This window comes from Nomascus leucogenys, chromosome 7b, assembly GCF_006542625.1.
Source record: "Nomascus leucogenys isolate Asia chromosome 7b, Asia_NLE_v1, whole genome shotgun sequence".
In the NCBI taxonomy this organism is placed as follows: Eukaryota; Metazoa; Chordata; class Mammalia; order Primates; family Hylobatidae; genus Nomascus; species Nomascus leucogenys.
Genome location: NC_044387.1, coordinates 6,128,672 through 6,156,399, shown reverse-complemented (window position 1 = coordinate 6,156,399; position 27,728 = coordinate 6,128,672). Strand labels below are relative to the sequence as shown.

At 55.6% G+C, this 27,728-nt stretch overlaps 1 protein-coding gene across 3 annotated transcripts in view; it reads right to left on the bottom strand.

Annotated features, from left to right (window-relative positions):
• SHISAL1 (shisa like 1) overlaps positions 1-27,728 on the bottom strand; it is a 168,976-nt gene that overhangs the window by 47,699 nt on the left and 93,549 nt on the right. For 2 of the 3 annotated variants that reach the window (XM_030815396.1, XM_030815394.1), the window contains exons 2-3: positions 11,304-11,402; positions 7,010-7,223 (exon numbers count right to left, since the gene is read on the bottom strand). In XM_030815396.1, coding sequence (XP_030671256.1) covers positions 7,010-7,223; positions 11,304-11,370 — 281 coding nt within the window. In that variant the 5' untranslated portion in view covers positions 11,371-11,402. Of the gene's footprint in view, positions 1-7,009; positions 7,224-11,303; positions 11,403-23,085; positions 23,179-27,728 lie in introns of those variants that run through there. The other variant, XM_030815395.1, reaches the window with a different exon arrangement.

The following is a 27,728-nucleotide window of genomic DNA, read 5'->3' as shown; positions in this document are numbered from 1 at the left end:
CTGAACATCTTCCCGGGGCACAGGAGCAGATCCGTCAGCAGGAAGAGCAGCTGCAGCCAGTGTGGGGATGGAAGTCCCCGTCACCACCCCACCAGGCAGTCACATTTGAGGGTGGAGGAGGAGAGTTCCTGAGGCCAGCAGGCCAGAACGAGACATCGGCTCAGCTGGAAGATGGCCGATGGCCCCTCTGCCAACCTCGTCTAAAAAATGGGAGTATGGCCTGCTGGGCGCAGTGGCTCACACCCGTAATCCCAGTACTCTGGGAGGCCGAAGAGGGTGGATCACCTGAGGTCAGGAGTTTGAGACCAGCCTGACTAATATGGAGAAACCCTGTCTCTACTAAAAACACAAAATTAGCTGGGCGTGGTGGCGGGCACCTATAATCCCAGCTGCTTGGGAGGCTGAGGCAGGGGAATTGCTTTAACCCGGGAGGCGGAGGTTGCGGTGAGCTGTGATTGTGCCATTGTACTCCAGCCTGGGCAACGAGAGGGAAACTCAGTCTCAAAAAAAAAAAAAAAAGACAGTATGGAGCCCATTGGCAGGAGTGGCCTTGGGTCCATGAGACAAGGTGGATGACTCTGGCGGCTAAGGTGTGGGCTCAAGAAGTCAAGGCTGTGTGAATTCAAATCCCAGCTCGGCAAAATTCTCTCTGTGATTTTGGGCAACTGAGCTTCAGTTTCCTTGTCTGTGAAATGGGGATACCTAGACCCCCTACTTCATGGTGTAACTGTGAGGCTGTGAGATAACACGAGGGCCTGGAGAGAGACAGACCCCTGGAATGCTGGCTCGTGTGATTAAGGCACAGAGAGAGTGCTTAATAGGTCTAGACCCAGAGAGGCAAAGTGCCTTGCCCAAGGTCACACAGCAGGATCGAGGTTGTCTAGGGCAGTGGCGGTGTGTGGGCTTTGGGCCTGGATATACCTGGTGAAGCAGAGTCTGTTACTATCAAAATGCCACTGCGCCTGGCTGAGGGCGTTTCCAGTAGGGTCAATCCCTCTGTCTCTCCTCACCCCACTGGTAACAGGCTTGGACAAGTGATGTGCTTTGGCCAATGAAACATGAGCAAAAATGCTGTGGCCACTTCTGAGCAGAAGCTTAGAGACACGACGTGTGTGGCTTCACCACTGCCTTCTCCCTCTACCGCAGGGCCATCCTGCCTGGGATGGGAGCTGCTTCTCCGGCCTCATCACAGAATGCTTTAGATGTAGAACCAGAGAGCCCAAGAAGGACCCAGAGTATGAGCCAAAAGGAAGCCTTCGCTTCTCAAGCTCCCGGGACCTCTGAGGGTGCTCCTCCCCTCGGCATAACTAAGCCCAGGATGACCGATACCGCTGACCCAAACCCTGCTGTGTCCCCTGTGTGCTGTGTGGCTGCAGGCAGGGCTTCACCCTCTCTGAGCCTCAGCCCTAGTGAACGGGGCTAGTGGACGGGGCTAGTGGAAGGTCCTTCATAGATAACAGATGGAGGGTGTCAGCGTGAGTCAGGCCCCTCGTGTTGGAGGAAGTCCTCATAAGTGTTCATTCACTTCCTTCCCCTGGGGAAGGGCAAAGCTTTGGGGGTCAGAGGTTTCACGCATGGCCAAGGGAGGGACAACAGTCCATGCCTGCACATGCTAGGCCTTTGGGTGCACTGTTCTGTCCTCCTAGAGTCCCTCCCCACCTCCCACCCCCTGTGGCCCATCTGCTTGGTGAAGGAACGCCCATGCATCGTGGGAGATGCCACTCCCAGCCACCTCCTCCAGAGAGACTTTCCCTGTCCCCAGAGAGAACTGACCACATCCCCCGCACGCCCTGGCCCACCACGACCCCCACACAGAGGCTTCCACAGATTGCTCAGGGACCTGAGGCTGAGTCGCCATTGCTGGTGTCTGGAGTGCCCTGGCATGGGAAGGAGGGCAGCACACTTCTCACCATGTCAGGGCCCCTGCCCCACCCCTCTCTCCGCAGTCTCTCTATGGCCCATGTGGCTGGAAGCGGGCATCTCGCCGTGGTGGTGGGCTTGGCGCGGCTGCTTCCTCTCACTCTGCCTTCCTGCCAGGCAGCCAGAACCAAAACAAACCATTCTGTTCCTCCAGAAAAATACAAATAAATAAGTCATCAGAAGCGCTCTCCTTTTCCCTGTCACCAGCCCCGCCTCCTGGCTGTTTCACCAGCAGGGAGGGCTGTGGAGGGGCGGGGCTGTGGGGGAGGGGCGATGGGGGAGGACCAGGAGCTCTTGCATCTGCATAAAGCCCCTTCCTTCCGGGAGGGAGTCGCATTGGCCTGGTCCATCTAGACGGGCTGCTGGTGAGTGCTAACCTGTCTAGGATACTGGAACATCCAGCCTCTTAGGTGGGATCTCGTGTGGTCACCAATGGCACACAAGTCCTGGCCTTCTAGATGCACTAAAGGGTGGCAGAACCAGGGCTCCAGAGCTCCTCAGATCTTGACACCAGTTGTTATCACCCATGTGGTCTGGGACAGGTGACTTCCCCAGCCTGGGCCCCAGCCCCTCCTTCCTCCCATGGTGAGGATTAATGGGCACCATAGGTGTCTTGCCCAGAGGAGCCTGTGATACCGTGTGGCCAGGGCCCCAAATACAGGACAGGCACAGAGGTGGACTCTACCTGGGTCCCCCTGCACACACAGGCCCTCTCCAACCCATCCAATGACCCGGGACTTCAGCCCTGCGTCCTGCTCCCCAAGGCTCATCCTCAAGTCACCCTCTGTCACTGGTCCAGCCCCACCTGGACACCAGGCCCTACTTCACCTCCCTGAGCTTGGGTCCTCTCCCCAAGGTCCTTGAAACTGGGCATTTGGAAGAGGCTTCCATGGTCCCTGACCCGAGTTCTTGATCTCCCCTCAGTGGGGTCCAGGTCTGGCCTAGGCCACCCTTATGGCTCCTGCTCCTGCAGACACTCTAGGTCCTCCGGGGCTTTGTCCCAAGCATGGCCTATGCAGCACCAAGCCATTTAAAGCCCTCCGGGGACCCTTGATGGCCTCAGAAGAAAGTCTATCCACCCTAGCCCCCAGGCTAGACCGGACCCCCGGACCCCCTGCCTCTATCAGCTGTTTCTTCCCTGGTTCCCCTTGCTCTTCCACTGGGCTGCAGAGAATTCTGCCCAAAAGTGCTCTTTCCTCTGGGCTGTGGGGCTCCCAACTTCTTTTTTTTTTTTTTTTTTTTTTTGAGACAGAGTCTCGCTGTCGCCCAGGCTGGAGTGCAGTGGCGCGATCTCTGCTCACTGCAGGCTCCGTCCCCCGGGGTTCATGCCATTCTCCTGCCTCAGCCTCCCGAGTAGCTGGGACTACAGGCGCCCGCCACCTCACCCGGCTAATTGTTTTTTGTATTTTTCGTAGAGACGGGGTTTCACTGTGTTAGCCAGGATGGTCTCAATCTCCTGACCTCGTGATCCACCCGCCTCGGCCTCCCAAAGTGCTGGGATTACGGGCGTGAGCCACCGAGTCCGGCCCACCTTCTTAAACGCTGTCAGATCTCGAGAATCAAGCACCACGCCCCCCTCCGCAGGAGCACCTATGACAGGAGAAGCCTGCGGGAGGAGAAGGAGCTGCGTCCTCCTCTGTGTGGGCTCCACACTCACAGCTATGGAGAGGGAAGGTGGCGAGAAGATCGCTGGAGAATGACAAGGGATGGGATCTCCCTAGGGCAGCAGCTTAACTGGAGATGATTCTGTGCCCCCGCATTTGGCACTGTCAGGAGCCATTGCTGGTTGTCACCGGGGAGGAGGTGCACCAGGTCAGTGGAGGCCATTGGGATGCTTCTAAACATCCCACAATGCACAGAGTGTGCTCCACCATGGAGGATGACCTGGCCCCAAATGTCAGTGGTGTTGGGGTGGGATCCCCATTCAGGGGGCCTCTCCTCAGTAGGATCTGCCTCTGTTGGTAGAAGCTCCAGAATGACTAAAGTGATTCCAGACCATCTGGGTTGGCTGCTGGCTCCACCACTAACCTCTGCCTTCATCAGGCAAGCGACTCAACTGCTCTGTGCCTCCCCTTCCTCATCTGTAAAATGGGCTGAGGATGGGCTGCCAGGTAGCTGCAGTGGCATGATGAGGTTGAGTGCAGAGACTCAGCTATATTATGTGCTCCATAAACACTTTCTAGGGCTAAAGATTAAAAATGTAAGTTAAAATTCTGATCCTCAACACTCCCATTCTCCCCAGGGGAAGGCCTTTATTTTGCAGCCCAACTCTTCATCAGCAGCCGCCAGGACCCCCTGTGCTGCTGGAGTGGAGTGTTCCGTGTGAAATCCTGTGCAAATATGCAGATTATAGAAACTTGTGGGCTTCAAAATGAGGATCCCAGACACCAGTCACCAGACCTTGGAGAAGTCTGGTTGTTTTGCCAAGCCTTGTCTGGCGTTCGGCCAGAACTTGCAGCATGACAGGGTCCTCACCCGAGTCCTGGCACTACCCTCGTCTCTCAGGGAATTCGTTCCTTGTCTTATACAAGGCTTGGGTCAAATCCCAGAACTGACTGCAGCCCTGATATGATGGACAGGGCTTGCTGAGTGACTTCACACACAGAATTATTCTAAGGGCTGAGCAGATGGCGAGAGATTCAGGGGAAGCACCCGTGCATTTGAGGAAGGAAGGCTGGGGAGCTGGCCTAGGTGGGAGGTGGGGAGATTTGGAACAGGCGGCTTCCCCCTGAGTGAATGCAGCATGGTGGCAAAGCCCTTCAGCCCCAACATCACACAGAGATCGAGGCTCACACTCGCAAACCACCGCCTCCCTTCAACAAACGCCCCTTTCAAAAAGATTTTTCCTTATCATGAAAAAATACATCTGCCCCAAAACTCAGCCTCATGCTTATTGGGAAAATGATTTGAAGCATCACATTAAAATCAGAAGAAGAAGCCTGACAATTCTAAAGACTGTTTTAGAAGCACTAGCCAACACAATTGGACAAGAAAAAGAAGTGAGGCACAAAAACGGCAAGGTAGGGCAATAAAATTATCATTGTTTACAAGTGGAATAATTGGAAACCTAAGAGAATCAACTGAAAAAAAATAAGAAATTTCAGTAAGGTGGCTGAATGCAAAATCCCTATCTCAAAATCATTGCTTTTATCAACATTCATATCTCAAAATCATTGCTTTTATCAACATTCATATCTCAAAATCATTGCTTTTAACAATACTCAGAGGATACAGTGGAAGGAAAGACCCAACAGCAACATAAAAAGAAATAACTAGAAATAAATGCAAAATATATGTCTAATATCTATATGAAGAAAACCCTAAAATGCTATGAAAGAAAATCTGAACAAATGGAAAGACATTTGTATGGAAATGTTCAACATCATAAAAAGTCAATCCTTGGATTAACCTATGAATTCAATACAATCTCTGTAAAAAATACTAACTGGATTTTTTGCGAGTGGAAGTAGGGGTACTACACAGCTAATTCTAAAGTTTGTACGACAAAAGAGCCAGGAGGAGCCCACTAAGGCATTAAAACATATTAAAAGTTACAGTTGTTAACACAGTGAGGCACTAGTGTATAGCCAGAGCAACTGAAGCCAACTGCATATCACACTCTACCTCAATACTCAGATTTCGTATATTAAGGTATTTGGTAAGTTTGCATTTCATATTGGGGGAACAGAGATGGCCAATTTAATAAATGGTGTTGGAATAACCAGCTACCCATTTTGAAAAAAGAATAATAAAGTTTAATTCCAACTTTAAAACTTTCATCAAAGTAAATTCCAGAGAGCTCAACTACTTAAAGACAAAATACTAAAACGTAAAATAATTAGGAGAAAACGTGGTATTTTTAATGACCTCAGAGCAGGAAATGCCTTTCTTAGTATGATGCAAAAGCCAGAAGCCATAAAAGAAAAAAAAAAGGATAAATGTGTTTACATAACAAAAATTAAGCATGAGGAAAAAGCAGTATAAAGTCAAAGTCACACTGAGGAAACATTTGTATGGAAACATTCAACAATGAGAAGATGGGAAGATGTTTGCAACTCATCATATTTCCTTCATATATGAAAAGCACCCATAAATAAATAAGAAAAAAACAAAAAAATTCAATAGAAAAATGACAGAAGACATAAACAGCTAGCTCACGGTAAAAGAAATACAAATGTCTCTCAGGCATGTGAAAAGATGGCCAGCTTCACTCATAATAGAGAAATGCATGCTGTTTTGAAACTCCATGACTCTACTTAGCATGTTCTCATTGCTTTTCTATCAGCAAACTCTCTCTTTCTCCACATCTGCGGTCCCCTCCATCAGGCCCCTGATCCCAGTGTATTTTAATCACCTTAAGGAAAAGAACTGCATGGGATTAATCTCTGGGTCAATGGTGTCAATCAGTATTTGTTAAATGAATGAAGAATGAACGAAGGAACCCGGTGGATTATGGGCCCAGGCGCCTTCTACGCCTGAAAGCTTTCCACATCCTTAACCTCACTTAGCTTCTATGGTAACCCTGCAAAGTGAGTATTCTATGTCCCTTCCTTCCTCCCTCCCTTCCTCCCTCCCTCCTTCCCTCCCTCTTTCTTTTCTTTTTTTCACTCTTGTCACCCAGGCTGGAGTGCAATGGCACCATCTCTGCTCACTGCAACCTCTGCCTCCTGGGTTCAAGTGATTCTCCTGCCTCAGCCTCCTGAGTAGCTGGGATTACAGGCACCTGCCACCACGCCCCACTAATTTTTGTATTTTTAGTAGAGATGGGGTTTCACCATGTTGGCTAGGCTGGTCTTGAACGCCTGACCTCAGGTGATCCACCCGCCTCATTCTCCCGAAGTGCTAGGATTACAGGTGTGAGCCACCGCACCCGGCCTCTGTGTCCATTTCTCAGCTGAGAAGGTTGAAGCTTAGAAGGCACAATGGGCCAAAAACCCTGGTCATCCAAAGACTCTCCCAGACTCCTTCCAGGCCCATCCAACCTTATAGTGGTTACCCAACTGCCTCCCCAGGGGACAGGATTTTGGGAGGCAGGTTGCCTTGCCTGGGGCCCGAGGCAGTGGGGTTGCACCCCCAGAGTGGCACTCACTTGTGCATGTAACCCTCAGAGCTGGCCGTGAGGTTCGCCTGCATCACCGCCTGGAACTCCGTCTCGTTGCAGCAGTATTTGAAGGCCGTGTTGTTATGGTGACAACAGAGGATGAAGGTCTTGTTGTCTGAGAGCCGGGGGCAGTGGAAGCCGAAGTGGTAGCGGCCTTTGTGGTCTGTGTACGGTTCACAGACCCGGAAATGTGCAGACAAGACTGGAAGACAGGAGGTCACCAGGCTCAGAGGGGTCCCTCACCAGTCCATGGGTTCTGCCAAGAGGCAGGGGGACTGGCCGGCCTCTTCTTGGGTCCTGCCTGCTTCTTCCCTCCCCTGGATGCCTTTGTGGTCCACCGTGAGCCTCACCTCTGGGTTCCCATTACCCCCAGCCTCCCAGCCCTGGTTACACTCTCTGTGTCACCCAACTGGCTGGTCCTGGAGAGCAGGGCTGGCTCTCCTGCTTTGGTGAACATGCTTGACATGCAGCAGTCACTCAATTAGGAAATCAGCCTTAACTGAGCACCTACTGTATGCTTCATAGACCCATCTCATTTAACTCACACAGCCAAGCAAGTTTGAGATCCCACTTTACAGATGGAGAAACTGAGGCTCAGAGACCTAAGGTGACTTGCCCGAGCTGATAAGTGTTGCAGGGGCAGGAATGGAACTCAGGCCTGGATTCAAAGTTTGGGGCCCTCTCCAGTCTTGGATCACTAGCTCTCTGTTCCGAGGTGGGCCGCGGTGGGCCTGTTGCTAAGCCCAGGCTGGCCTGGGTGGTGGCTGGCATAGGTGCAAGGACTTCTTGGGTACCTCTCGTGTCAAAAACAGCAGACCCTCCGTTCCTTGGTTTCTACTAAACTAGTACCCTAGGCCCCAAAGTCCCCAAGGGCCTGCCTCGGTCACCCCCACCTCACGGTGGTAGCTCCGCCTTGGCCTGGAACCCTCCCACCGCTCTGCTCAGGGGCGGAGGCCCCTATTCAGCCATCAATGCTACCGCAAACCCAGGATGGTGTTTACGAGTCGTGCTGATGGTGATAAACAGGACTGAAAGTCTGAACAAATATAACAATGGAAAAAACCTAGAGCCCGCTGTCTCAGGCTTAATTAGTATCTTCATAAAAGAGATCGCTGTATCTAATTTGTATGGCTGAAAAGGGGCTTCGCTGGCTGAATACATTCCTTCAACCACAAAGGCAGCGGCTTTGCAGGAGCTCCTCCAGCTCATTGAAAGCTCTGTGTCTGCTGAGAGGTTATTAGACTGCAGCCCACACAGCTCCCCGCCTGCCCACCCGGGGCTGCCGCAGGGGAGTCCCAGCCGGGCTGGGCTGGGCAGATGGGCAGGTGGCCTTCACGCGCCGGGGTGCTGAGGCTGCCTCGGGCGGGGGGTATGAAATTCCACACCCCTTCCCCCACAGACAGCACCCTCTTCTGTGGGGATGGGCATGACCACTGCGAGAGAAAGCTCTCAGCTTTTGGGGAACCACGGGAACTCTCCAGGCCCCCTTGTCTTCCTCAAACTTAAGAAAGAAGAAGACCTCCTCTGGGGATGCAGAGGTTATTAAGGGAACCCCAAGCAGACACCTGTCTCACTCCATCTCATTTATTCCCATGTACAGGGGAGAAAACTGTGGCTCAGGGCAGCAGTTCCCAAAGTGTGGCCCCTGATCGGCCTTGAGGGCATCCCCGGAGGGCTTGTCAGAAATGCAGATTCTCAGGCCACTGGGCTTCTGAATCAGAAGCTCTGGGGCAGGCCCCGCCATCTGTCCTGGCAAGCCCTCCAGGGGATGCTGATGGGCTTGGGTTTGGGACCCACTGGCCTAGCGGCAAGGGGCAGAGGCAGCTGGCCAGTTCCGGCCACCGTCTGGGTCACTGCCCAGGTCAGTGAGGAGGCCCTGCTCACGCTCAGCGTGTGGGCAGTTGGAGAGGGACCAGGCACACTCACACTGCTGGTCAGAAAGTGTAGCTTAGGCCCTGGACCGGCCCGTGAGGCTACCACAGGACTCAGGGAGGGAATGGACGGAGCGGTAGGGCAGCATGGAGGAGGCAGCCTTTGAGCTGGGCCTCTAGGGACTGAGAGGAGCCTGATATGCAGAGATGGGGGGCCAGGGAGGGCAGGCCCGGCAAGGTTAGGGGATGTGGAAGGGTCCTGCCCATTACCAGCACCCAGCTCACCTGGCCACCACTGGGCGGTCAGCGCCACGGGCTGTGGCCATTTGGTAATGATGAGGCCTCCCCGGCTGCCTTCCCGGAGCCAACAGAGCCCTGGGCTGGAAGCCAGGACAACCGGGTGGGAGTCCTGGCATGAGGCCGCCTGGGCCATCGTGACCTCTCTGGCTTCCTCCCCTCACTGATGAAAGACTCACGGTCTCCAAGGGGGGTTGGGGGCTCCCAGGAGTGTGTTGTAAACAGCAAGGCACAGCACCCACCTAGAGAAAGAGGCTGTGCGTGCACTAGGGGCAGTAAAGGGCAGCATCCGTGGGCTTCTGCCCTGGGACACGGCGTGACTCCAGGCCGAGGGACACTCGGCCCAGCAGAGCACGGATGCGAAGGAGAGAGCCGCGTTTTGGGCCCCCAAGCCTCAACCATGAACGCACCCCTGTGTGCACAGCTCCACGTAACTCCTGCATTTGGATGGTCCTCATTCACTGGCTGGCCCCTCCCCTGAAGGGGTGACCTCGGGCAGGCTGCTTTCCTTCTGAGTGTCTCACCTTCCTCATTTGTAAAATGGGCTGAGTGGGTCTGTCCTCCAGGGACAGTGAGGACCAGGTGAGCCAAAGCATGGGAAGCATCTGGGGAGGGGAGAGCAGCTGGCCAGACCCCTGGCCTGGGCATGGCTTCGGCTTTGCTGTCCGGGGAGCCCTGCCAAGCACTCCCAGACACCCTCATAGCCTCCCTCTGAGCTGCCCCCAGCAAAGGGGCAGGGGCTGAAAACCACCAGGCTGGTGTCAGTGACCCTGTTAGAGCATGCGGGCATGAGGAAGTACAGACAGACACAGAGACAGAGACAGAGAGACAGAGACAGAGAGATGGAGACAGAGACAGAAAGACAGAGTCAGAGAAAGACAGAGACAGAGACAGACAGAGACACAAAGAGAGACAGAAAGAGACAGAAAAAGACAGAGGCAGACATAGACAGAGACAGAGACACAGAGAGACAGACAGAGACAGAGAGACAGACACACAGAGACAGAGACAGACACAGAGAGACAGATAGAAACAGAGACAGAGAGACAGAGACAGAAACAGATACAGAGACAGACACAGAGACACAGAGAGACAGAGACAGAGAGACAGAAACAGAGACAGAGACACAGAGAGACAGAGACAGAGAGACAGAGACAGACACAGAGACACGGAAAGACAGAGACAGAGAGACAGAAACAGAGACAGACGCAGAGACACAGAGAGACAGAGACAGACACAGAGACATAGAGAGACAGACAGAGACAAAGACAGAGAGACAGAAACAGACAGACAGACACAGAGACACGGAAAGACAGAGACAGACAGAGACAGACAGAAACAGAGACAGACATGGAGACACAGAAAGTCAGAGACAGAGAGACAGAGATAGACACAGACACAGAGACAGAGACAGAGACAGAGATAGACAGAGACACACATACAGAGACAGACAGAGACACACAGAGAGAGACAGAGACCCAGAGACACAGAAAGACTGAGGGAGAGGAAGCCGGAGAGCCGGAGGGGGCTCCTTGCTGGGAGCAGGCTCTGGCTGGGGAGCAGGGCTGCCCTTGAACTTGGGCTCTCAGCTCTAGCTGGGAGGAGCACAGAACTTAGTTTGTGCTCGTCCTTGTAACTGGGAGAGCAGAAGCCCACCTGCGACCTAAACTGGGATCCCAGGGACAGCACAGGAGGCTGGTCGGGCTAGAATCTGCTAACTGCCTTGTCCCAGGCAAGTCAGGTCCCTCTCCAAGCCTCAGTTTCCTCATCTATAAAATGAGATGACTGGGACACTGCCTAACTTTGTCTTGCAGGGGCGAGGGAGAGAATGCGAGTCAGGGCTTCTCCGGAGGGTCCTGGCAGCCAGCTGAGCTCCCACGGGAAGTCCCAGGGCTGCAGTGCACAGTAGAGACAGAGACAGAGAGACAGACAGACAGAGACCAACCACACAGCAACCAACATCAGCTGCTCACCAGAGGGGTGCCAGTAAGGTAGAGGACAAAAGGCAAGCCTCTGCATGCCCCCAGAACCCCAGATGGGCCAGCACGAATCTCAGGAAGAGACCACACCCCCCCCCATGCTGCCCCCGCCCCCAGCATCCACGGAGGTTTTACCTGCAGAAAACAGCAACGAGAAGAGGACGGCGAGCACGTTCAAGGACTGCTGGCCACAACTGGTCATCGTCTGGCTTGCATTGATCCGTCCAGAGCTGCCTGTTTAATGAGAGCCAGGAGAGGCTGGGTGTGGGCTGTCTCGCCTGACACTGGCTTTGCTGCCCACAGCGGGGGACGGGCAGGTGGGCAGTGGGCAGGAGAGCGAGTTTGTTGGGAGCAGGGGCCGGGTGCGGACGAAGGAGATGCCGCCATCCAATTTCCTTTCTGGAATGAATGACCTTCCCCCACAAGCCAACTCTCACCTCCTTTTCTTTTCATGGCAAAATGAGACTTAATCAAAGGAGGACGGATGGCTCAGTTGGTAGAAATGACCGGCAGGCAGATGCTGGTGGGCAGGCACCAGAGCTGCAGGAGTGAGGATGCCCGGGCTGGCTCGGCCACCTCGAGGAGCTTACAGGACCCAGGTCCCTTGCTGTGTCGCTAAGGTGGAGGGGTTCATGGTGACTTCCATGAACCCCTCCACAAGCACGCAGGGAGCCAGGCAGCTTCCCAGGCACGAGGCACACAGCAGTGCGTGAAATAGATGCGGTTCCTCCCCGGAGCCCCTGTGTTCTACTCAGGAAGGCTGACAACACGCAAACAAATGAATGTTTAAAATGCTCCAAGCTTCTGAGTACATATCCCAAGGCGCAGAAAACAGGGACTCGAACAGATACGTACACACACCCGTGTTCCCAGCAGCATCCTTCACCTTAGTCAAAAGGTAGAGGCAACCCATGTGCCCATCGAGGGACGGATGGGTCAACAAAAGGTGGCCCATCACACAATGCACATTACTGTCCCAAAACAGGAGGAAAACTATGATACATGCTACAGCACAGGGATCCTAGAGGGAATTATGTTCATGAACTAGGCGAGGCACAGAAGAACACAGACCACGAGATTCCACCTACGTGGGGTCCCTAGAGGAGTCCCATTCACAGGAGATTTGTCATTGGCTCAGAAGTGGAATGGAGGGTGCCAGGGGCTGGGGGGAGGGGGATGGGGAGTGAGTGTTTCATGGGTGCAGAGTTGCAGTTTGGGAAGATGAAAAAGTTCTGGAGCTGCGTGGTGGGGAGGGTCGCACAACACTGAATTTACTCAATGCCACCGACTGTCCACTTAAAAAGGGTTAAAGTACAGTGGCCCACACCACCCAGGCATTGTAATCCCAGCACTTTGGGAGGCCGAGGCGGGCGGATCACCTGAGGTCAGGAGTTCGAGACCAGCCTGACCAACCTGGAGAAACGCTGTCTCTACTAAAAATACAGAATTAGCCGGGCATGGTGGTGCAGGCCTATAGTCCCAGCTACTTGGGAGGCCAAGGCAGGAGAACAGCTTGAACCCGGGAGGTGGAGGCTGCAGTGAGCTGAGATCATGCCATTGCACTCCAGCCTGGGCGACAGAGCGAGACACCATCTCAAGAAAAAAAAAAGGAGCGGGGAGGAGTTAAAGTAGTAAGTTCTCTGTAATGTATATTTTGCCACAATAAAAAAAATTTTTTTAATATTATGAGGGAAAATAAAGTGAGGCGTGTCTGGAGAGTGGTGCAGAGAATGGTGATGGGGGAGCTGCTTTAGAAGGGTGGTAAGGAGGGCCTCTCTGAGAAGGTGACGTTTGAGTAGACCCTTGAGTGAGGCGGGAGAGGCCATGTGGCTCTCTGGAAGAAGAGTGCTGCAGACAGAGGGATAGCAGGGGCAAAGGCCCTGGGGTGGGTGCGGTGAGGAGGCAGCAGGGGCAAAGGCCCTGGGGTTGGGGTATCAGCAGGGCCACTAGAGACAGGGCTTTGGGCCCTGAGGGGACAGGATTAGCCTATGATCACCCTGTCTCCCATACGAGTTGGAAACGGAGGCTAGGAGAGGCCATCTATGTGCTCTGTGTAACAGCATCGTCCTCCCAGAGCCCCTGTTGCCTGCGTGTATTTGGTGGGAAAGGTAGAGATGAGAGATGGGAGTTGATTTGCTGAGCATCTACTATGTGCCCGGCTCTGGGCCAGAAGAGGTACTGTACCCCTCCTCTCCCTGGTGGCACCCTGTTATGGTATGTGAATTGTGTTCCCCCCAGATTCACATGTTGAAGTCCTAACTCCCAGGACTCAGAAGGTTGACCCTGTTTGGAAATAGGGTCATCACGGAGGGCATTAGTTAAGATGAGGTCATCATGGTGAAGTGGGGTGGCTCCCTAATCCAAGAAGACTGGTGTTTTTATAAAAGGGGACAATTTGGACAAAGAAACACATGTGCAGGGAAGACGCCATGGGAAGATGGAGGCAGAGGTTGGGGTGATGCACGTATAAGCCAAGGAATGCCAAAGATCGCCAGCGAACCCCCAGGAACAGATTCGCCCCTACGGCCTCACAAGGACCCCACCCTGCTGACACCTTGACTCGGACTTCCAGCCTCCAGGCTGAGAGAGTAAATTCCTCTTGTTGAAGCTCCTGGTTTGAGGAGCTTTGCTAGGCAGCCCAAGCAAACAGGTACGGCCTCTCATGTGGAGCCTGCTCTGTGGAAAGGCTGGGTTGGGTCCACACGAGGAAGCTCACCTGCATACTTGGGGGCAGGGTCTGATGTGAGGATGGTAGGGCCTGGAGAGCCCCGAATCCCACCTGGGTGGGAGACCCTGAGGACCTCCTAGCCGGGCCGAGCCACCGTCCCATCCCCCAGCCCCACCTCCACCATCTGCAGAGCAGACTCTCTGCCCGCTCCATCCTGTCCATACCAGGTGAGGCCCTCCGCCCCCCAGGAGGACGGTTTCAGAGTTGAACACGCAGTGCAGGGATCTGCTGCCAGACCACACATTTCTGAAAGAACAGCTGGTGGAAGACGATGCGCGGCTCAAAGAAATAAGCCCCTCTGCTTGCCCAGACTGTCCTGGCACCTGCTCTGGGCCCTGGGAGCCAGCCAGCGGCTGCCTTGCCCTCCAGAGCTCACAGCCTGGTCAGGGAGAGCAGAGGGGACACCAACCCGCATCCCAGGGCAGCTCTGAGTGCTGCTTTATGGGGGCAGAGTTAGGGCTCTGGGCAGGCAGAAAGGAAAGCCACTCAGGCCACCCAGAGGTTGGTGACTTTGGAGCGAGGAGACGGGGCAACACTCAAGGCCAAACGCACAGCGCTCATGGCCTGGCCCTGGCCTGGGCCCTGCTTCTGCAGCCTTGGTCTCCTCCCCTGTAGCGTGGGCATCGCGGTGGCAGCTGGGATGTCAGGTGCTGACCTTGTGAAGTCTGGTTTGCCAGAACAAGGGAAGGGACTGTGAGGATTGTAAAATGCCGCTGAAACGCAGGCCCCTAACACTAAGCTTACTCATCTCTTCCTCTGGGGAGGGTCCCCCCATCCACCCACAGGCCTCTCTGCTCCCACCACTGCCCTGCTCGTCTCTGGGGGCTGTAAGCTGCTTAATTGCTCTGAGCCTGGGCCTCCTCCCGGCCTCCTTCTGGCCCTCCTGGGAGGAGGAGCCGAGGTCAAGCATCCGGGAGTGTTCAGGAATGGACTCCTCCTGGGGAGTCCTGTGGATCAGTCCTGGAAAATGCGCTGTGGGAGTGGAGAGTGACGGGACCTCTGAGATGCTTCCCCCGTGCTCCATTCTACAGATGGGGAAGCCGAGGCCCAATAAGAGTTGAAACAGGTCCCCAGACTCCAGCTCCTCTGCCCTCGTAGGGTGGGGCTGCCCCACTTCTGTGGCTGGGGCTCAGGTCTAAGAGCTGGTATGTTTGTTAAGTGAATGAGGAGGATCTGCCTTAGCCACAGGTCTGGCCCCTGCTCCGGCTGCTCCAACTCCCTACAAAGCCCTGAGCGTACTGGCTGATGTTGGGGGGCTGTTGTTCACCCCTGGGGGGTACTCTTCCTTCACCCCTAGGAGTCCAAATCCTGCATCACTTTAGAAGCTGCTTCAGCACTACCTCTTCCAGGAAGCCTGCCATGATTTTATCAGCTGGAAAAAGTTTGCCCCTCCACTGAGGCCTACAGTATTCCATCTCTTCTTTCATTCACGTGTTAATTCATTTATTCATTCACTTATTCTCTCAACATCCACTTGCTGACCTGCACTCGGGGCCAGGCCCTGGGCTGGGCTCTAGGAACACAGAATAGGTGAGTCCCTGCCCTCAGGGAGCACAGGCAAGTGTGCCCAGCAGCCTCCCGTTTTGCGATTCTTCCCAGGACCTCTTCTACTAGGCCATGAGGTTCCTGGCCAGGGCTGGCCCTCAGCCCCCGATCTGCCGAGCAGACCCCACCTCTGCCTTCGCAGACCCAGGGTCCAGAGCTGGAGAGGCCTTTATGCCTCTGGGGGACGGCTCCAGAGATGAACGCACACTGCAGAGATGTGCTGTGAGACAGCGTGCTTCTAGGAAAGGACAGTGTGCAGCCTGAAGCCGGGGGCTGGGGCTTAGGAGTTCCACGGACTGGGTGGGAATCCCAGCCCTGCGGGACACCAGCCTTGGGCCCTGAGGCACACCCTGTGGTCATGTGGATTTGCACACTGCAGGTGTCCCCGCCACAGCACGCTGTGGTTGCACTGGTCCCACGTCCAGCCTGGGCTTTCCTTGGGGGTCTGTTCGGCATCCATGGCCTGGCTGTGCCCCCAACCCCCCGAGTCTGGTCTGAGATGGGTCAATGTGCAATCAAAGCCGCAGCCCTGTATGCTGGACAAAAGCCCCAGGGGCATGTGGGGAACTCTGGATGAAGGGGTCTGGGGGCTTCTGCATGAGGAGGTAGGGGCTGCCCTTACTCCCCAGGCCCCCAAGGCAGCTCAGGGCCAGAGCTGAAAGCTGAATCCTCAGTAGAAAGAAGAACCCGCCGTACGTCACGAGAAGTTACCTAAGTAAAAATTCCATTTCTAATGATCTGAGACAGCAAAGCTTAGAAGCCAACCTCCCCATTCCAAGCCAGGTCAGAAAGCTACTTTGGAAACCTCCCCGGGCCTTGGGGACAAGCCAGCTGCTGTGATCCCAGTCAGGCTTCCATGAGGCGGCCAGCCTCAGGGCCATGAGTTCAATAGCACCGACGTTCACAAGGCCAAAGCCATCACTTTGGATTCCTCCGTGGGGTGTGTAGAGGGGGAAACTGAGCTCAGGGAGCTGTGATGACGATGGCGTGCGTGGAGGGGACCCAGGCTCAGGCAGCTGTGATGACGATGGTGTGTGCAGAGGGGAACTGAGCTCGGGGAGCTGTGATGACGTTGCCGTGTGTGGAAAGGACCTGGGCTCAGGGAGCTGTGATGACGATGGCGTGTGTGGAGGGGACCTCAGCTCAGGGAGCTGTGATGACAATGTTGTGTGTGGAAGGGACCTGAGCTTGGGGAGCTGTGATGACGATGGTGTGTGTGGAAGGGACCTGGGCTCAGGGAGCTGTGATGATGACGGTGTGTGCAGAGGGGACCTGGGCTTGGGGAGCTGTGATGACGATGGCGTGTGTGGAGGGGACCTCAGCTCGGGGAGCTGTGATGACAATGTTGTGTGTGGAAGGGACCTGGGCTCAGGGAGCTGTAATGACGATGGCGTGTGCAGAGGGGACCTGGGCTTGGGGAGCTGTGATGACGATGGCGTGTGTGGAGGGGACCTCAGCTCAGGGAGCTGTGATGACAATGTTGTGTGTGGAAGGGACCTGAGCTCGGGGAGCTGTGATGACGATGGTGTGTGTGGAAGGGACCTGGGCTCAGGGAGCTGTGATGATGATGGTGTGTGCAGAGGGGACCTGGGCTTGGGGAGCTGTGATGACGATGGCGTGTGTGGAGGGGACCTCAGCTCGGGGAGCTGTGATGACAATGTTGTGTGTGGAAGGGACCTGGGCTCAGGGAGCTGTGATGATGATGGCGTGTGCAGAGGGGACCTGGGCTTGGGGAGCTGTGATGACGATGGCGTGTGTGGAGGGGACCTCAGCTCAGGGAGCTGTGATGACAATGTTGTGTGTGGAAGGGACCTGAGCTCGGGGAGCTGTGATGACGATGGCGTGTGTGGAAGGGACCCGGGATCTGGGAGCTGTGATGACAACGGGTGTGTGGAGGGGACCTGGGCTCAGGGAGCTGTGATGACGATGGGTGTGTGGAGGGCACCTGGGCTCGGGGAGCTCTGATAATGATGGCACGTTACACCACTGGGCAACATCACCTGAGGGGCCCCACAAATGAGGTCTGTGGGACACCACTCCAGCAGCCCGAGAACAGGCCTGGAAGGGCGTCCGCCGTCCTCCGTCCTCCTGTGGGCCTTGCGCTGCCTGCCACCTGGGGCTGCTGACCGAGGCTGGCTCACACTCGCAGAGTTCTTGGTGCACCAGGCTGAACCCTGGTATTCACCGCACTGTCTCAGGCGATCCCCATGTCAGCCTGAGGAGGTGGATCACCAAGCTCCCATCTCAGAAGGGGCAAGCTGAGACTCAGGTGAAGTGACTTGCCCAAGGTCACACAGCCACTCAGTGGCAAAGCTCACTCTACCTCCTGGCACTGAAAAAGCTTCTGAGGCCTCCCGAGGACCCCCAGAAAGCACATTTACCATAGACAGATTAGATTTATCCTCTCAGGTTCTATTTCTCTGAAAATTGTAAACTGCCTAAGATGGCAGTCGGCGGCCAACAGCAAAACTCAGGCAACTGGAAGAACCTTCTGGCGGAGTGGGATGTTCCTGAACGCTCGTTGTTTGACCACGGCCAGAATCACGAATCAGGCATGCATCTCTGCGGGCCACCCCTCCGGTCAGCCTGGGACTGCTGCTCCGAGATTCGAAGGTTATTTTTAAACACTGAACTTGGCGAGGCTGGGGAAGGAGAGGAAGGAGGGCACGTGAAGAGAAACAGAGCTGGGAAGATGAATTACACCCCACGAGGAACAGCAACGGATCTGTTTTCGTGTCAGCCAGGTTCGGCAGGGCAGGACGCAGGAGGGCCTGAGGGGCGGGGCTGAGGCCTCCGGCTCCCACAAGCCTGGACGCTGGCCTGATGCCTGGAGACCCCCCATAGCACTGGGGGCTTCCAGCCAGCCCCTCCTCAGCCCACCACGCCCCACTTCTGGGCACGACCAAGCATGACACCTCCAGTCCATTGCAGGTCTAGGGCAGCAGGGCTTGGGGGTCGAGCCCTCTGCCTGGGGCCAAGTCCTGGCTCCACCTTCTGTAACCACATCCCATGTGACCTGGGGTGACACCTGAGCCTCAGCGTCCTCAGCTCTAGAATGGGAACGAACATCGGCATCTAATTCACCAACTAAAGGAAGTGAGCCTTGGACAGGCCTGGCCACATGCTTCTTGCTGCTGCTGTCTCTGACTCTGCCTCTTCCATCAACCCAAGCCCTAGGCGGCCCCCAGAGCCAGCTTTCCCAAGTACCCACCTAATCACCTACCTGCCCCCTTGGGTTCAAGGCTGCGCTCGCACCTGAGGCCCCTTGTGGCCTGGCCCTGTGGCCATCTTGCCCTCCCTGTTCCTGGAGCTTCAGCCCTCTGGGTCTGTGGTGCCTCTGGGCCTTCACTCATGCCGTTCCCCTATGCTAGGACCACCCTTCCCCTCTCCAAAGCCGCAGCCTGGAGGCTCATCCTGGGTGGCCACCTCTCAGGGCAGCTTGCCCCAGTGATTCTCTCATTCCCCAGGTGAGCTTCTGACACTCTGACTTCCCCCCTCCCCAGGGTGGTCTCGGGCTGTCTGGAGGCCGTGCTAGGGCAGGGGCTGGGTGGGGTTCACCCGGGGCCAGCATGGGCAGGAGCACTCTGTGCAGCCTGCCTGGTTTGTGTCCTAACTTGAGAGTGAGCTGGGAGAACAGAGTATGGGCTGCCGAGGGTGGCAGAACCGGGACCTCTGCCCCAGGGTTGGCCCTCCTTAGACAAGGGCCACGCTCGGGCCTGAACCCCACAGGATGGAGAACAAACGACAAGTGGCCTGTTCCCCAAACACATCCCACCTACTTTACTGTCATGGGGGGCAGGAGGCTGACCTTGGGGTGAGGATGAGTCTTGCCCAGCATTCTGGGTGTGAAGCGGCTGGTGGCAGAGCTCAGGAATCTGGGCCTTTGCCCAGCTGCTGCCCCTGGACATCCCTCTCCCCACCTTGTATGTCCAAATTGAACCTGCCCATGGGGCCTGGCTCAAGTGCCACCTCATCCACAAGCAGCCCCAGTTGCCCGCCCTCCTGACCCCACTGTTCAGGGAGTGGTTTCTCTCCTGGTCGCCACTCAGGGATCACCTAACGAGTCTCTACTGTGGACCAACAGTGCTGGGCACGGCGGATTCCCACTGCCATGAGCGTTACAGCCTGGGGGGAGGCGGTCACAGACAGTAGATTACATAATGATTAGTAATTCTACGTGGGCACGATGATTAGCAGTGGTAGCATTAGCACGGATTAGTAATTCAACAGGGCAGGGCTCTCTGGGGCCTCACCAACAGTCCTGTGGGTAGGCAGCGGCCCAGCAGAAGGGCAGGAAGTATGGATGAGGAGACGGGCTAGCAGCTGCAGAGCACCAAGCCCCGGGTGGAGCACGGCGCCCAATGCTCCCCATTCCTCACCGGTTCCCTTCCCACCCAGCCCTATGCTGCACCCTCAGTCTCCCTGTTACGCAGATGGAGAATGTGGGGCTCAGAAAGGGGACTCAAACCCCAGGGTCTGCTCCTGTGCCCTGTCTCCACGACTCATAAGAGTGTTTACCCCTACGGGCAGCACTTGTGTGCATGCGTGTCTCCACACAGCACACACATGCACACACGTGTGCACATATGTATCATCAGGGATGTTTAACCTCCTCAAGTTTCCCAGTCTCCAGGGCCTTTCCTCGGCAGTGCAGACCTAATCCTGAGTTTGTGAACTTTTGTTTTCAGGACATCCACTTAGAGGTTATGAAATCTCACTCTGAAACGTGAAGTCCAGGAATAAACACTTCTCGAGGCTCCATGCCTGCATATGAAGTGAGATCAAAGCATGTCTTTGTGACCCCTTCATACTTGCAGGAGGAAGCGGCAGGAGAGAACTAGGACATCTTTCCTCGCTGTGCTGGCCAGGACCGAGGCAGCCAGAGTGTATGGCTGGAGAAGGACAGAGAGGCAGCCCATTCACCTGCAGCTGGGGTGCTGGGCTCCACTGCTGACAGTGAGTGAGAAGGGCCAGCACCTCACACCCTAGTAACGGCCAATGTGACCTGAGCCCTGCTGACCCGATGCCTAGCCCTGCAGTGGTCACATCCCCAAACCCAGCCCTGCTGAGACCGATTCGTTTTTGCTCATCTCTATGGGCAGTACAGGCCTCACACGTACTAGGCACTTTATAAACATGTGTTAATTGGTTGAATGAACATAGGCAATGATCATCTCCATTTCTGAGATAAATAAACCACAGCTCAGAGACACTAAGTGATTGCCCAGAGCTGGAGGGTGGCAGGTTTGCAATCTGAACCCGGGTTTGCTCAACTCCAAACAGGGTGCTGGGGGCGACCACATAGGCTTTGCGGCGAGTCTCCTTGGCCTTGGATCAGAGCTTTATCACTAACTAGCTGGGTGATCTGGGGCAAGTTACTTCACTGGCTTCAGCTTCCTCATCTGTGAAACGGGAGCTATGCCCCACACCTTGCAGGTATATCAAAGATAGAAAGGGCCAGAAGCTAGCAGGGCACCCACAACATTAGCAGCTGATCCATAAAGGGTTCTTATCTGATGTTGCCTACTCTACTGTTCCCAAAGCTGATGGTTTAGGTACCAGAGAGGGTCCTGTGTGCCCCTTGGCAAATGAAAGTGTGTTTGAACTCCATGTCTACGTCTGATTTCCCCAGTTCATCTTTCCATGCTTTGCTTGTTCCTTTAGTTGGCACTGATTTCCCTCTGCCTTACCTGTTGGTTTATTGCTTCCCTGCCTAGTACAAGCTCTTCAAGGGTGGGAAATTTTGTGCCTCTGCATCGCCCCACCGTGCTTTGCACACAGTTGGTGCTGAATAAATACCTGCTGGCCATAGAGTAGGAACTCCATTAGCACGCGTTGGCCTGGTTTGTTTTATTGCAAAGAGCAAACTTCCAGATGGGAACAGCAGAGATCCAGGCAGGAGATCTCCTTCAACTGAGACACGGCCTCAAATTTTACAGCCACTACCAGGAGTGACCTTGGGCCGTCAGCCCTGGGTGGAAGTCCCTTATTTTAGCCTAGAAACTCAACTCCAGGGCTCTGGTGGGACCGGTCCCCCTGAGTCCAGGGGAGCTGAGGTGGGCCAGCTCACACCCCCTGGGCTCCCACTGTCTCCCTACCAGGCGGGCATACTACTTGTTCCATGGAGCTAGTCTCAGGGTCAGGGCCACGAGGAGAAGCACACTGCCACGAAGGGTGCTGGCCTGGGTGCTGGAATTGGGAAGGCATGCAGGTGACCACCAACCTGGAAACCTCTCCTATCTCCCCAGATCCCTCCCTCAGTGGATAACCATTCCAGTGTATCCCTAACAAGGCTCTTGTCCCTCACTGACACCTTTCCCCGCTGAATCCACCATGCCCCAGCCAGCTGGGCTCTGCGTCCAAGTTACAAACTCAGCTGTTTCAATGGTTCCCCCCTTTTGAGCCCCTGGCCTGGGCCAGTTCTGCACGCATCAAGTCCTCTGCGTGTGCTACTCTCTTGAATGTTGGAAATAGGCACCACTGTGATCCCATTTTACAGATGAGGAAGCTGAGGCCTGGGGAAGGGGGAACTTGAGCAAGAACACACAGCTGAAAGGGACTTAGCTGGAAACCCCAACCCTGCTGAAGGCCCTAGAGGCCCCACTGTCCTCCAGGGGGCCACACTGGGTCACAGGGCGAGGGGCTCAGGCCAGACTCAGTTTCCTCCCCTATTAAAGGGAGAGCTCGGCTGAGACAATCATGGGCCTTCTGCAGCTCAACAACCCTTTGTTTCTCTCTGTCCTCCTAAGTTATTTGGTTGCACCATGGAGATAAAACAACCCCTGGAAATCCCAGAGGCATTTTTTTCCCACTGGAGAAACACAAAAATATCACATGAAGAATGAATCACTTAAAGTGTCAGGGCAGGAAGAGGAAAGACAGGCATGGCGCTCGCCTCGGGGTGGGGGTGGCTCTGGGTTTCTCTTCAGCTCCCTCAGCCTCCTTGGTCCCCAGAACCCCTTCCTCACTGGAGTGAAGAGAAGCCAAAGCCCTGAGCCTCAGTTTCCCAATCTGTAAGTGGGGACAACAAACCTACCTTGAAGGGGTATTGGGAGGGGCCAATGCATTCATTTGTTTGTTCATTCATTCATTCATTCATTCATCTATTCATTTATTTCATACAGGTGTGATGCTGGACTGGGACTGCAGACTCCGAAGTGGGCTGAACAGACCCACCTCACCTCCGTGAAGCCAACCAAATGCCCTCCAGGCCACGACTAGGGCATCCTGAAAGCACTCCCTAGGCCTTCTGCAACTCTCAAGCCATGCCGGACCCTGCCCCGAGCCTTTGGCCTTCTCTCCAACCCCTCTCTATGCAAGGCTCTTGACACAAGGACACTGAGGCACAGAGACGGTCAGCAACTTGCTCAAGGTCACACAGCAGGTAGGTAGTAGCACCAGCATCTGTGCACCCCTGCAGGGCTCCTGCCCCTCTCGATCAGAGCCTGCTCCCCGTCTTGCCCCATTGGCATAGCCGTCACCCTGACCCCTCTTCTTCTGTGACTGGGAGTCACTTAGCAGCCTTGCCTGGCTTCTCCCTTAGACCCAGTGCTTAGCCAGGGCAGGGACCCTAGGCCCAGCGTGAAGGAACAGAGGTGCCCCTGCACAGTGAGGACCTGGAAACCTCCACAGGCTGCTCCTTACCTGCCGAGCCCTGTGACTGAGGGACCAGAAGCCCCCTCTGCTGGCTGCGATCTCCCTGTGGCTGCTGGCCTCTTCCCTGGCTCCTGGTTGCCACCAACCCTAAACCCCAATAAAAGGAGAGCAACTTGGTCGGGCCTTGTATAGGCAAAAGAGTGTTTTCCAGTGCAGGCTGGCCTGTGTGTGCTGACGAGAATTCAGCGTGCTCCTCGGGGCGGGGAGTGGGGCTAGGGCGCTGAGTCAGCCCTGTAGACGTCCAGCTCCCGCCTGGGCCTAGGGCCGCCACCTCCCAGGCCCAGGATGGCAGTGGCTGCTCCCGCAGTCCCCACGCACTCCAGGCTCTGGTCTTACAGCCTTGTGCATCCTCAGAGCACCAGCAAGAGCCCCATTTTACAGGTGAGCAAACTAGAGACACTCCCTGTGAGATCCCACAGCTAGAAGCAGCAGAGGTGGGGCTTAGACTCAGGCCACCGGGCTCCAGGTCCACACCTCGGCAGATGCTTGGCACAATACATGTGGGTTCCCTCCCGTGGCCCTCAGTCTCTGTTAGGCAATGGAGGTCAGTGATACCACTGCACAAGCCCCTCTGTCCAGCACGGCCCAGCAAGGGGTGTGGGTAAAACAAACGGTCCCCACACCAGCCCAGTGAGGAAGGGTACCTGGAACCCGAGAGCCCACAGAGGGTGTGCAGCACCTGCCTGACTCCAAGCTGGGTTGACCTTCCTGCTGTTGCCCCCCTACCCCTGGCCTGTCCCCACCTAGCAGCAGAGGGTCCTCCCTGCCAGTAGGAATGGGGTGGGGATGGGGCAGGAACGGGGCGGGGGATGCCCACACCTGCCACTGTTCAAAACACATCAGTGGCTTCCATGACCGTCTGGACACAGCCCAGGGGCCTGGCTGGCCTCTGCAGCCACACTTCCTGGCTGCCAGGCAACCCCCCAGCCCATGGCCGTCTCCCACCCCTGGGCCATCATGCATCGTGGTACCTTGGCGGCGCCCTTGGCTGGCTTCTGGGTGGCATTTAAACACAGCCATAAAGGAGGCCAGCCCTCCTCTGCCTCCCACCCATCCCTGGAAGCCTGCCCATCCTGAGCCAGGCCAGAAATAAACCTCCTTTTTCCATTCCTTTCGGTGGACAGAGAGCGAGTTCAGACTGGTCTGGGTGCCCCTTATCTAGCCACGGTCCCAACAATTGCAGACCAGAGCGATGGGTGCCATGATGGGAAACCAGGGGGCTGTGGGTGCCCAGAGTGCCTGACGCAGCCTGATGGGGTAAGGGGCCGGGAGTGGGGGTATTTAATCTTCATGATTAGGAGGGGCTGTGATTATCCCCAATTTACAGATGCGGAAACTGAGGTGCAGAGTTTCAGTAACTCATCCTGGGCCACCTGGCTGGGGACTCAGACCAGGGGGTCTGGTGTGGACACCTGAAGGACGAGTCGGGCAGTGGTGCGGGGGGTGGGGGTGGGGGAGTGTTCCTGGCAGAGGGAACAAGGCACACAAAGTTCCTCCTGTCTCTTGTCTGGGGCTCATCATAGCAGCAGAGAAACAAAAGGGCTCTGAGCTTGGGGTCTGAACACGGGTTCAAGTCCCGGCCTTGCCACTTCTCAGCTGTGTGATCCTGGGCATGTTTCTCTGTCTCTCTGAGCCTGGGCTGCCCTGTGGATTTTGTTATAGTTCAAAGCAGACCTCCTGTGTGCCAGATCTGGAACACCTCTGACATAGCAAAGTATGGGTCTGCCAATGACATTTACTCCTTGCAATCCACCCTACGAGGCAGGAATTTTAAAAGTTCACCTTTGACAGAGGTTGGAAGCACAACAAAGACCAGCCTGCCTGGAAGACCGGGGTGAGGGCCGCCTGGAGGGAAGGTGACCCCACCTCAGGGAGGCCACTGTGACCACATCCTCTTGCACAGTGGGTCTTTGCCTCAGCGACTGTGGGGGAGGACCAGCACCAACATCCCCTCTCGGCCGAGGGGACCAGGCTCTAGAAAGCTCACAGCAGCGCTATGGAAAAACCTGGAGACAGCTCTGGAGATGGCCCAGTGGATGAAGAGGAAAATGCATGGTGTTATGGCCAAACACCAGAACACTCTTCAGCTACCCAAATGCACTGCGGCCACACACAACATCACGGGGCATCTCAGCCTCTGAGGCTAGAGAGAAAGCAAAGTCTCCACAGATGAAGTTCAGCATAGTACGCTTTCTAGAAGGCTAAAAAGAACTGTAAATAAAATGCACTTTTTGAGAGCACATCTGGCTATAGCGAGGCATACAGGGGGACGTGGGGTGAAGCGGGCCCTGCTGGCGGGCGCACAGGCTGACGCTCCTGCCCTCATGCTGGGGGATGGGTCAAGGATGTTTCTGATATTATTAACAAACAAACAAGTAAATAAAGAAGTCTTGGCAAGGACTGCCGAGGGGGAGTACCAGAAAGCAGGGAGAGACACGGGCCTGACTCCGTGGCCTGGAGTTCAGAAGATAAAATAGAAAATCAAGGTTTAAAATATATGTAAAGAAAAATAATGAGTACAGTACCCCCCAGTCCCCATCCATTGCACACAGGCCCACCCCTCTGGGCAGCTGAGACCCACACAGGGGCCTGGGTGGGGACTGCAGAAGCTGCTTTGGCCTGGCTGGGGGTCCCTGAGAAAGCGGCGTTTTTTTCCGGTTCACAGTCCCAGGCTGCTGGGCGTGGTGCCGGAATTGTCCAACTCCAGTAGGGAATCGGCATGAATTCCCAGCCTCCACCTACTGAGGCCGCGGACACCTCGCCCCTTTGAGACCCTCCCAGTCATAAACGCTCTGTGCCTCAGTTTCCCCATCTGTAAACTGAGGACACCAGGCCATATAACATCCTCCTATATTTCCGTGTTTGGAACTGAGCTGGTGGCCCCATGTCACCTGGGCCACAGAATCCCAATGCTGCTTCTTATGCTGTTGTTACCTGCCTGGTGGGCCGGTCACCTGCCTCGAGGAGGCTTGGTTTCTTCCTTTGTGGATGGTGCCATGCTTCCATCCTGGCCCCTCCAGGTCATGGGCAGGATGACTGAGATGAAGAACATGCAGGGCCCTGCCTGAGCCACTGCTGGGGAGTTGCTGCCTCCTTCATAGGCTCACAGGCAGCAGTTCCCCAGCCTCAGGTGATTCCGCAATGGCAGGATGGGTATCCATCCTGGCCCTCAAAGGATTCACAGTCCGGGGCAGGGAGGGGAGAGGCATCACACAGTGTAAACCACCCATATCGATGTGGAGCAGGGCAACGATAACCCCCAGGGGCCAAGTGCTCTCTGCAGTGCCCTTGACAGACCTGGTCTCCCAACATCATGCTCCTGCAACAGGACATGTCATTCTGTGACTTGCCCAAGGTTACAAACAGCAGGCCCCCACACGGAATCCAGATTTGGAGCAGACCAAGCCAGGGAACCCAGTTGGGACGTGGTACACCCTGGGGAGAGGGACCTGGGTCAAGGATGCAGGATGTGGTGGGAATCGGCCAGAGCTTACTAGCTTGGGAACTCGGACAAGTGAGTGACCGCTCTGAGCCTCAGTTTCCCCAGCTATCTAATGGGAATGGTACCCAGGGTAGGCCAGGATGAACACAGAGATCCCCGGAAGTGGCTGCACCAGGGCTGCACAGACCTGTTGGATCAGAACCAGGGTGGCGGGAGGGCGGCAAGGGATCTGCATCTCTCCCAGCTTTCCAGGGTGCTCTGATGCCCACTCAAGGAAGAGCTGCTGGGCCAGCTTTGCAAGCCACCCAGTCTTTGTCCACTCTGCAGTTATAGACAAAAAAGAGCTGCAGAGAATCCTACATGAATGAGTGATGGTGTGTTCCAATAAAACTTTATTCACACAAACAGGCAGCCCCAGTTTGCAAACTTCTGGGTGAGATCATTGCTACCCCAAGCACAGCCCACAAACCAGCAACCCTGACATCTCCCAGGAGCTGTTGGAAATGCAGGCTCTCGCGCCACCCTTCCGGCTGAATCAGAGGCTGTGCGCTAACCCATTCCCCAGCACCTGCAAGTCTGAGAAGACCTGGGCTGGAGCATGTAGCAGGTTCTCTGGGCAGCTACCTGGCCCCACCAGTTCCTTCTGAAGCAGATTAGGGGGCGGGCAGGAGGGGGAGCTGGGGGTTGCTGCCTAGAGAGTTATAACAAACCAAGGCACCAACGCGGCTAATTGGCAGCAGCTGCTGTTTCAACCAGAGACTTGTCAGCTGTGATTAAGCGAAGTTGCCTTTAGGCCAATCAACTTCAAAATTATGCAAATAGAGCTGCAACGGAGACCACAGGGATGGTGCTGAGCCAGCTCCCCAACCCCTGACCTGGCACGCTTAACCCCCCATCGTCGGCTGGAGGGCCCCTGTCCATCCTCGCCACTCCCTGGACCAGTTCCACTTCTGAGGGTTAATGAGCCTCCCACCCACACTCTGTGTAATTGGCATGGAAGCTGCTGGGCGGGTGCGATCCAGCTCCGAGAGCCGGGCCAGGATGGAAGGATGTACCTCGCGAGTGGATGAGTTGCTGCACTGACGAGCAGGGCCCGGTCAGCCACACCGGCCCGCAGCGAGCCAGGCCTGTCCCTACTCGGGGTGGTCCACGCCCAGGAGGACTCCCTGGTGGCAATGGCTGGACAGCG